The 10,087-nt window shown below is 41.4% G+C and overlaps 1 protein-coding gene across 3 annotated transcripts in view; it reads right to left on the bottom strand.

Moving 5' to 3' along the window:
- LOC138022858 (uncharacterized) overlaps window positions 1-10,087 on the bottom strand; it is a 295,342-nt gene that overhangs the window by 202,636 nt on the left and 82,619 nt on the right. For 2 of the 3 annotated variants that reach the window (XM_068869845.1, XM_068869844.1), the window contains one exon: window positions 1,594-1,770. The exons of the other annotated variant lie outside the window; for it this stretch is intronic. In XM_068869845.1, the coding sequence (XP_068725946.1) occupies window positions 1,594-1,770 (177 nt within the window). The remainder of the gene's footprint in view (window positions 1-1,593; window positions 1,771-10,087) is intronic. 3 annotated transcript variants of the gene reach the window in all.

Below are 10,087 nucleotides of genomic sequence, written 5' to 3'. Positions count from 1 at the left end.
TCGGAACTCGCCAAAATTGCCTCACGGCAGCCATCGATAATTCTTCTTTCTAGTTGCTTCGCCTCGGATCCCAAGGTTTTTCTTATCCGCCCGAAAAACGCTCCTTTTCGAACGCTGGCTGCCCATTTCTGCTTCATTTTGACCCGTTACGAGTGATCTTGGCCACGGATTTCAAAATCGTTGGCTTAGCGACCACCTCCAACACGACAAAGTCGCTCTCAACCGTAGGGAGGCACAGATCAATTTTCTCTATGCAAATTGGACCGTATCAGGGTCCCTGGGGAAATTACACCGGAAACGGCGGGAAACTCGCCGCTTGCAGAGAAGTGAAAGGAGTCAAATATTACCATGCTAACAAGACTGTTGCACGTCGTTGCTGTTCGTTGGTCAGTTCTACTCGAGAGCACTACTTAGTGGCATTAATTTTTAGACCTTTTGGAATTACCATTTCTGCCCACCGAAACAGTGCTTTTCAGCGCTAAAATCGCTCAGCAAAACACTGCTTTTCAGCGCTAAAATCGCTCAGTAGATCTCAGTAAAACAGTGCTTTTAAGCGCTAAAATCGCTCAGAAACAGTGCTTTTCTCTAGGGCTTAAATTGTTCTGAATAATTTAAGCGCTAAAGAAAAGCACTGTTTCTGAGCGATTTTACCGCTGAAAAGCACTGTTTTATCCCGAGTGTTTTACTGAGCGATTTTAGCAGTGATTTTAGCGCTTAAAAAGCACTGTTTTACTGAGACCTACTCAGCGATTTTAGCGCTGAAAAGCACTGTTTTGCTGAGTGTTTCATACATTCTCTTAAATGGCTCAAAACGTAACGCAATACTGTCACGTATGTAAATCTCAAACAACGTCTTGGCCGCCTGTGTCAAGACAAATCTTGGTGTCAAGATCAGTTTACGAAGAACTCTTGAAGAGATTCGTGGCCGCCATGTTGTTTATTGTACGGCTGGTTCTCATGCTGCCTCTTCATTTATGAAATGCTCAGCACCAGCCTTTCTTGATTTTTAAAAGTGGGCACGTACACTTGACATTTTTTTTTTCCAAATATGAAAAAGTCGGCTCGATAAAGGCATAGATGCATTGATAACGGAAGATATTTTGACATGAATATCTGGGAACTTTATTTGAATATTAAAAAAAATTGATGCATAAATATATCGTTTGACATAAACATCTGACAATTTGATATGAATATAGGAAACTTGATTTAGAAATGTATAGTTGGCACATGAAATTGGCAATCTTTATATTTTGTCACATTTGGACAAGCATGCACTGGACAAAGCTATCCGGCCTGTGAACAACTGCATGGGTGCACATCTGTGATCTTTGTTTTTTATTTTAAAATTAAGTTCCACGTTTTCTTTACAAACAAGGGATAAAAATAAAAAGGAGAATGGTTTAAAAATTTCTACCAAGAAAATTACTTTATGTAATAAAAATCATCATGGTTTACAAGAAAACAAGAAATTGAAATCTCTCTGCTGGAATCTTTCATGAAAGGAATGGTTCCCAGTGCAAATGTGTTTCCTTCTTTACCTTGTCAGCTGAGAACAGAAAAGGTAAATAACCATGTTTTTAGCCAACTTACCCACTCTGACCACGAAATCACTACAATTGGTGCCGTACAAGATCACTTCATTCACTGGCACCATCCTTCCCAAGTCAACGCGCCACCAAACCAGTAACGTCCATGTTCCGAGGTTTCCATCTACCGAAAGGTCAACAGCATGTGGTGTACCAGTTGGCTTTCTGAAAGCAAGGTTTCCTTAAATTGAACAGAGATAAAAACATAGCAACATACTTGGTAATCTGTGACCCTACCTAGAATAACTTTACTTTTGCCCTTTTGTCGTTTGGGAAAATTAAGAATGTGACGAATACATGCACCAAACAAAGTACAATGACTTTGGTCGAACCATTGTCAAATTGCCCAGTGGACTGATACTTGCATGTCCACAGAGATTTGACAATGTTATCATACGGTTATTGGGCTCTTACATGATCCCCGTTGATCGAGATGGATCGGTTACCAAGGTGAAATTGGTTTCTGTTCATATGGCGACTTTAAGCCCGCTTTCCGAGATGAAAATTTTCTGGCGCGACCGATTCAGGTGTGAAATGTAACAAACAAGCGTGGCGAGAATTTCTTGATTTTCTTTGTTTAAGCAACCTCAACTTAATTTTGACTTGACGTTAACTATCAAATGAAACGAATCTAAGCTTTTAAAAATGGTCCTGTAACCAGGTGATAGAAACATATTAAGAAATAAAAACGTTACTCTGGTTTAAATTGTATAAAAATATGTACAATGTTTTAAAAGTCCCAACGTTTCGGTTGAACCTTCAACCTTCATCAGGGGAAAGTGAAAAAATAATTCGCAAAAAACCTGTTTCTTATAGTATGCCAAATTCGAGTCTATTATTATTAAATTCTGTCCCTCAAGGCAAGATTTAGAAATTCGTGCGGCAAATGCATGCCATCATCACGATTAAGCGGATTCCTGCAAGTGTTAATTTCCCAAGCCTCAAGAATGCGTCGATTGCGCCGATTAGCATTTGCGCGTAGGATCTTGGACGCCTCCCAAGAGACAGTATGACCAGAACGTAAACAATGTTCTGCTAAAGCTGACTTTTGCGAGTTGTTTCCTAAACCGAAAGACCCAGTACCGAAAGATCAGACTTGTGGCGCCATCTACTCGATCCCATGCAAAGATTGTGTCAAGAGTTATATCGGGGAAACTAAACGCAAATTTTCTACTCGCCTTAAAGAACACCAGAAAGCGGTGGAACATAAACACTCGCAAAAGTCAGCTTTAGCGGAACATTGTTTACGTTCTGGTCACACTGTCTCTTGGGAGGCGTTCAAGATCCTACGCACAAATGCTAATTGGCGCAATCGACGCATTCTTGAGGCTTGGGAAATTAACCCTTGCTGGAATCCTCTTAATAGTGATGATGGCATACATTTGCCGCAAGAATTTCTCTGAGGGACAGAATTTAAAAAATAATAAACTCGAATTTGGCATACTATAAGAAACGGGTTTTTTGCGAATTATTTTTTTAACTTTTTCCCGATGAAGGTTGAAGGTTCAACCGAAACGTTGGGACTTTTAAAACATTGTACATATTTTTATACAATTTCAACCAGAGTAACGTTCTTATTTCTTAATATATTCTAAGCTTCATTATCGAAGAAAAGAGAAGTAAAAACTCGGTAATGTCCGTTTTTTCACAAAAGTGTATTGTATTATTTTCCTCCCGGTAACCGCGCCGACCGCGATGAAGAGTTCATATAACCAAATTTCAGCCCGTTTCCGAGATCTCGGCAACTGAGCCAACCCGCGAAGCATTAATATCTCGGAACCAGACCAGCCGGGCACATATGAAGGGGCCCCAAACACATCGAAGCTTTTACAAAGGATTTGGAGGCGAAGCATTAACATCTCGGAACCAGACCAGCCGGGCACATATGAAGGGGCCCCAAACACATCGAAGCTTTTACAAAGGATTTGGAGGCGAAGCATTAACATCTCGGAACCAGACCAGCCGGGCACATATGAAGGGGCCCCAAACAATAATCATCGCAATATCTAAGGGCCTCCACAGACTAGGGATTTAGTTGTCGACAACTATTTGTGATCGACAACTAAAAAGTTATCGTCAACTAAAAAGCGTAGTCTGTGGCGCAAGTTGTCGACGACTAAACCCCAAATTATTAGTTGTCGACAACTAAGAAGTTTCCCTTTTCGAAAAGGGAAACTGCTTAGTTGTCGACAACTAATAATTTGGGGTTTAGTCGTCGACAACTTGCGCCACAGACTACGTTTTTTAATTGTCGATAACTTTTTAGTTGTCGATCACAAATAGTTGTCGACAACTAAATCCCTAGTCTGTGGAGGCCCTAAGACACCTTCTATCAAGCTCTGGGACACTATTTGATTAATTCCGGCTCATTTAATGCTCTCCATATCTCTGACACGTGGGTGCATTAGTGAAGGCCACTTTACGACTTTCAGGTATTAGAAAAAGTTGCTATTAGAAATTCCAGGAAGTTCAAGTACATTAAAATAATTAAAATATAAAAATGCTACTGAGACGAAATTTTGACTTTTTCTTGTTTTCTCTTTTCGTGACCTTTGAAGGCCAATAATTACGCCTGCCAAATTTGAATTGGAAATTCCAAATGGAAGTGCGCTTTTTGAATGCATGCTTTTCGCGAACGAGCGATCGCCCATTACTTGTCCCAGTGAGATCCCAGGGAGTCCGTGACATCATCATATCATCAAAACCAAAGTGCTTTGAGGCGAAGTGACAGCTCCACACGTGGAAAAATATCCGCGAATTGCAATCCAAGTACACATACGGGAAATATCAACCTCGTTCCCAGGGTCTCCATTGTCGTTGAGAAGGCAAAGACAAAGAGACCCTGGGGACGAGGTTGCTCGAAATATATGTTTTTAAGATCAGTAACGCAAGGGGTGACAGGCCACACTGATTCCCTTCCTGTGTAAATACACGTATAGAAGCTTTCATAGTTTTGCTCTAACGAGCAGAGGATTTTCCCTTTTTTGTAGGAAATAATAGGTGCTTACAAGTAAAGGTTTTTGACAGCAATGTGAAGTAAAAACCAACGGCAACAGCGCGCGACGCTTTGACTGAACTCCTGTCATTATCAAGCCAAAAGTGAAGATAAAACTTTTTGCATAAGTATAAATACATGATATAAAACAAAGAAGTAAAAGTATGTAAAGTGTGAACATGTAAAAAAGGAGTGTTAAAAAACATGCAAGAATAATATAATTAAAAATGATTTAAAAACGTTTGCACGAATTGAGTCTGACTGTACATTGAGACTTGGCCTCAGTTTATTAATAAAAAATATATATTTCATAAATGAGACACTCAAACTTCTTGCACTTTTTTAAGATTGTAAAATTCTTGGTAAGATCATTGGGCACATAAGAACGTTTCACACGGAAATGTTTTCCAATAGAGGAAGACGCATTCTTGTGCTCGTCTACGCGTTGATGCAAATGCCACCACGTGTAACCAACATAACTTGCATTACACATGTCACGTTTAAATTGATAAACAATAGATTGTTGGTTGACAATAGGCGGCTTGACGTCGCGCGATTTCTGAGGTTGTTTGATCTTGTGGCTGACAAAGTGGGCTGGACGCTCACTTCAGCCGATATTGTATAAGTGCCGATTAAGAGGAAGAGAGAAGACTTGAGAGAACACATTAGTTTATTAAATCCAAAGTGGAACAGGGACTTGTGACCACGCATGGCTACCTAATTTATACGAATAGAGAACAATATATGAAACATGACAAACATTCCTACATGAGTTTCACACATATTCGACATCCCCCTTTGTAAAACAAATCAACGCAGACTGTAATGAAACTAAAGAAACCGAACAAAGTTAATAGATAAGCACACGCTGAAAGAAAACGAATGTAACTAATTACACCAAAAAATAATTCGTAGTTCATCAATCCCAATAGTTAATATCTAATCCAGTCCAAGAATCACGGAACTTAAACGAGTTTCTCCAATCAAGTAACAAAATCTTGATATCTGGTATTTGGTCTTGAGATCCGTCCAGACCCAGTGAAAATAAGTGATCTTTTAGCATTGGGACGCGAGAGGCAACTGGAAGCAGAAACATTTGCCGTAGACGTTTATGATGGAGATTTAACTGGAGTCTCGGGTCTGATAGGGGTCCTTACAGGAGAATGCCGAGGGACTGGATACTCGGCAGGTGTCACCGGTGGAGACTCAACAGAGGAGAAAGGAGAAGCGCTCTGGTTGGCTGCTGCAGGAAAAGTGGGAACATTCTGATTGGCTGGAGGAGGAGGAGCAGAAGCACGTTCTGGAACAGCCTAGTGTAGTCTGCGGTTTCTGCGGTACTCTCCCTCCCCCCCCCCCCCCCTCTCTCTCTCTCTCTCTCTCTCTCTCTCTCTCTCTCTCTCTCTCTCTCTCTCTCTCTCTCTCTCCAACATTCACAATGTAGGGCCGCGGGTCTGCAATGGGTTGTTTCACAATAACAACTTTCTTATATCCTCTGCTGGTGTGAAGTCTCAAACCCTGCTGAGGATTGAGCGGTGGGAGAGGTTTGGCGCCACGATCGTAAGAGGCCTTTTGCTGCATACGCTTGGATTTGAGGCACCAGAAAACATGTTTGTTATTAAGGGCCCTGGGAGCAAGGAGCTTCTTAGCAACTGGAACAAGGTACCTGGTGCAGCAGGACATCAAACGCTGCACAGGAGAACCAAGAACTTAATCTCGAGGTCGTGGAACATTCCTGAGATTAAGAAGGCCAAGCAGAGGATCTAAACCATCCTTCTTGCATTTGTCAAGCAGGTTCATGGCATGCTTCACTGCATTCTCAACCAGGCCATTGGACTGTGGGAAGAGAGGGCTACTGGTGACATGATGGAAATTCCATTCTTCGGCAAAGCTTCTAAATTCTCTACTGAAAAATTGTGGGCTTTTGTCGGTCAGCTACCTGCATGGAATTCCATGAACAGAAAAGTGGCGCTTCATCTTCTGAATAACAGTTTTGGTAGATAAATCGTGGAGAGAATTCATCTCGAACCAGCCGGAATATGAGTCAACCAGAATTAAGTATTGCGTTGATTACCAATCAAATATATCAGCACTGACAAGGGACCACGAAAGCACCGGAACCGGGTGGACCAGAAGCGGCTCTTTCTGCTAGTGTGGTTTTGCACTGTTGCAATGCTGACACGAGGCTATCGTACAATCAATTTACAGCTTCATGGAGGGCCAGTACAACATGTCCTTTGCTCTTCTCTTGGTAGCATCTGTCCCTGGATGCCCCTTGTGGAGAAACTGGATGTATTCTTTGGGCAAGGAATTTGGAAGCACAGTTCTGAGGCCTTTCAGAATCACTTCATTGTCAACAATCAGCTCATCTCTTATAGGGAAGTAGACTTTAACATCTGGGGTTACACTCTTGAGCTTTGACGGCCAGTCATTTGCAAGGAAATGAGCCACTTTTTTGCATAATGGGATCTGCAAGAGTATGACTCTAGAGCTCGGCCATGCGTAAGGGAGAGATCGACGGCAAAGATAACACATCAAGCTGATCGTCATCCTCTACACCAGGTTCTTCAGTAATGTAGGCTCTTGACAATGCATCCGCTACATGAAGCTCCGTTCCTCTTCTGTAAATGAACTTCAAATTGTACCTCTGAAGATGTAACAGCATACGTTGCAGTCGGGCAGGTGCAGTATGAAGAGACTTGTTTACAATTGCTGTAATAGGCTTGTGGTCAGTATCAATGATGGCTTCTCGACCATAAATGAAATCGTGAAATTGCTTGCTTGTTAATGTCGCAGCGAGCAGTTCTCTCTCGACCTGCGCGTATCGAGATTCGTCTTCTGTGAGAGCGTGAGAGGCATAGGCCACAGGGTTCCCATACTGAAAGTATACAGCACCAAGGCCACTCTTAGAGGCATCGACAGACAGCGTAACAGGCTTTAAGGGGTTGAAGTTCTTAAGGAATGGTCCATTAAGAGATGTCAGATTTCAGAGCTACAAAAGCTTGTTGCTGAGGTTCCTCCCAAGTCCAATGTATATGTCATTCCAAAGCAATTGGCGTAGTGGCGCAGTCTTCTCACTAAGATTGCTGATGAACTTGTGAAGATAGTTGATCATTAAGAATAAAACGCAAACAGCGGTTACAAACATTTGCTTGAACTGCAAAACGTTTATAAACTTAACGTTTCGTATGTTACAACATACATCATCAGAAGTGATTACTATTCAGTTACAGATAAATTTAAATTCAAAAATACAACTGTACGGACTGGGAACTAACGAAATTGATTGACATAAAACGACAAAAAATATGCAAATAATAGAGATAAAGTTTCTGACTGCCAACGCTTTCATTTAAGGCTGGCTTTAGATCACGGATAAACAGAGACTCTTTAATTTTACAATGCATAACTGATCGACCAGTTGCTAATATTTCAAACTGATCCCACTTAATTCTATGGTGGTTAAGAAAACATGATCAGCAATTGCAGATTCGTGACAATTTGTAGTTAGGGCCCAGAGCAGCGGAGATCTAACCCGAAGGTCGTGGGTTCAATTCCCACCCTGGTCAGAGTTTTTCTCTGTCCTTGTGTGGGCCATTTCCATCAGTAGGGCTAACGCTCACATGGTTCATATGGGATAGAAATCTAGCAGTTCACATTACCCTCTATTCAGTTAACTCTGTTTAAAATATAAGTGCTACACGGCCAACGTTTGTATAAACGTAACCTTTCTTTATACGAGACGTTAAGTTTATAAAAGTTATGCCGTTCAAGCAAATGTTTGTAACCGCTGTTTGCTTTTTATTCTTATTGAAACTGAAATGGCCCAAGTCAAAGAATTTTTATAGTTGATCGTGCCAAGAAGTCGGTGTAGTGCCTCAGGGCTGTCAGGAGGTGGTATTTCTTTCATGGCTTTGACCTTAGCTTCATCAGGCTTGAGACCCTCCTTTGTGAAAAGGTGCCCAACATAGGGCACTTGATCGAGGCGGAACTTGCATTTCTTTAGGGTTAGCTTCAAATTGACTTCACGCCGTCTCTGTAGAACTTTCCTACGATTTACATAATGTTCCACAGTTCCTTCTCCCCATACCAATAGGTCATCCACGACGATAGCACAGGGATACTCAGCAAACAGCTCTTCCATTGCACGCTGGAAAACTTTCGATCGATGCAGCTGTAATACCAAACGGCATGAGGAGAAATCTGTATCTCTCAAACGGTGTGCTGAAGGTTGCGAAGAGAGAAGATTCCTAGTCTAACTTAATTTGTCAGAAACCACTCCTTGTATCAAGAGTTGAGAATACTATGGTATTAGGCAAGCGGGAGACAACATCTTCGACTGATCTCATGGGATGGTGAGGTCTTCTGAGGGCTTTGTTGAGATCTAATGGATCTATGCAAATGCGAATGCTACTATCTTTCTTCCTTGCAGCTACCATCTGCAAGACCCATTCGGTTGGTTCAGACACAGGTGTGATCGTTCCGATTTTAACCATCCCCTCCAACTCTCTTTTAATGCACTCTTCTATTGCAAGGGGTACTTTACGTGGTGGTCTACCAACAGGAGTAGAGTTGCGGTCGAGCCTTATCTTGTAAAGAACAGGTAGGTTAAGGACCAAGATGGCCTTTAAATAAACCATTGTATTCGTCAAAAACGGCTGCTTGAAAGGCCTTAACAATATCAACCTCATGGACCTCGCTGAGCAATTGAACCAAACCCATGCTTAAGCGGATAGGGTTTGCCATGTTGAAGACCAGGAAAACACAGCTAATGTATCAGGGAAACCAGGAACTGTAGTACTTTACTTCTGACACCATATGGATTCAGAGAAAGAGAAAACACTTGAGAGAACACACTAGTTTATTGGATCCAAAGTGGAAGAGGGACTAGTGACCACGAATGGCTACCTAATTTATACGAATCATGACAAACATTCTTACATAAGGTGTTCACATATTCTACAGTAAGAGCGCAACTCAAAGATCTGAGCCAGAAAATTCAAGTGACCTTCCAGCCCACGTTTGTCAGCCACAAGATCAAACAACATCTGAAACCGTCTGAAGTCAAGCCGTCTATTGTCAACCAACAATCCCTTGTTTATCAATTTAAACGTGACATGTGTAATGCACGCGGCGGCATTTGCATCAACACGTAGACGAGCACAAGAATGCCTCTTCCTCTATTGGAAAACATTTCCGTGTGAAACGTTCTTATGTGCCCAATGAACTTACCAAGAATTTTACCATCTCCATCTCCATGTGCAGTCAGACTCAATTTGTGCGAAAGTTTTTACATTTTGAATTATGTTATTCTTGCATGTTTTTTAACACCCCTTTTTTACATTTTCAAACTTAACATACTTTCACTTCTTTGTTTTTTATTATACTTATGCAAAAAAATTTATTTTCACATTTGGCTTGATAATGACCGAAGTTCGGTCGGAACGTCGCGCGCTTTTACCGTTAGTTTTTACTTCAAATAGTGGGTGGTTCTTTAAAGATTTGG

Source organism: Montipora capricornis, chromosome 11 (assembly GCF_036669925.1).
Source record: "Montipora capricornis isolate CH-2021 chromosome 11, ASM3666992v2, whole genome shotgun sequence".
In the NCBI taxonomy this organism is placed as follows: Eukaryota; Metazoa; Cnidaria; class Anthozoa; order Scleractinia; family Acroporidae; genus Montipora; species Montipora capricornis.
This window is presented reverse-complemented; position numbering and strand designations above follow the sequence as displayed.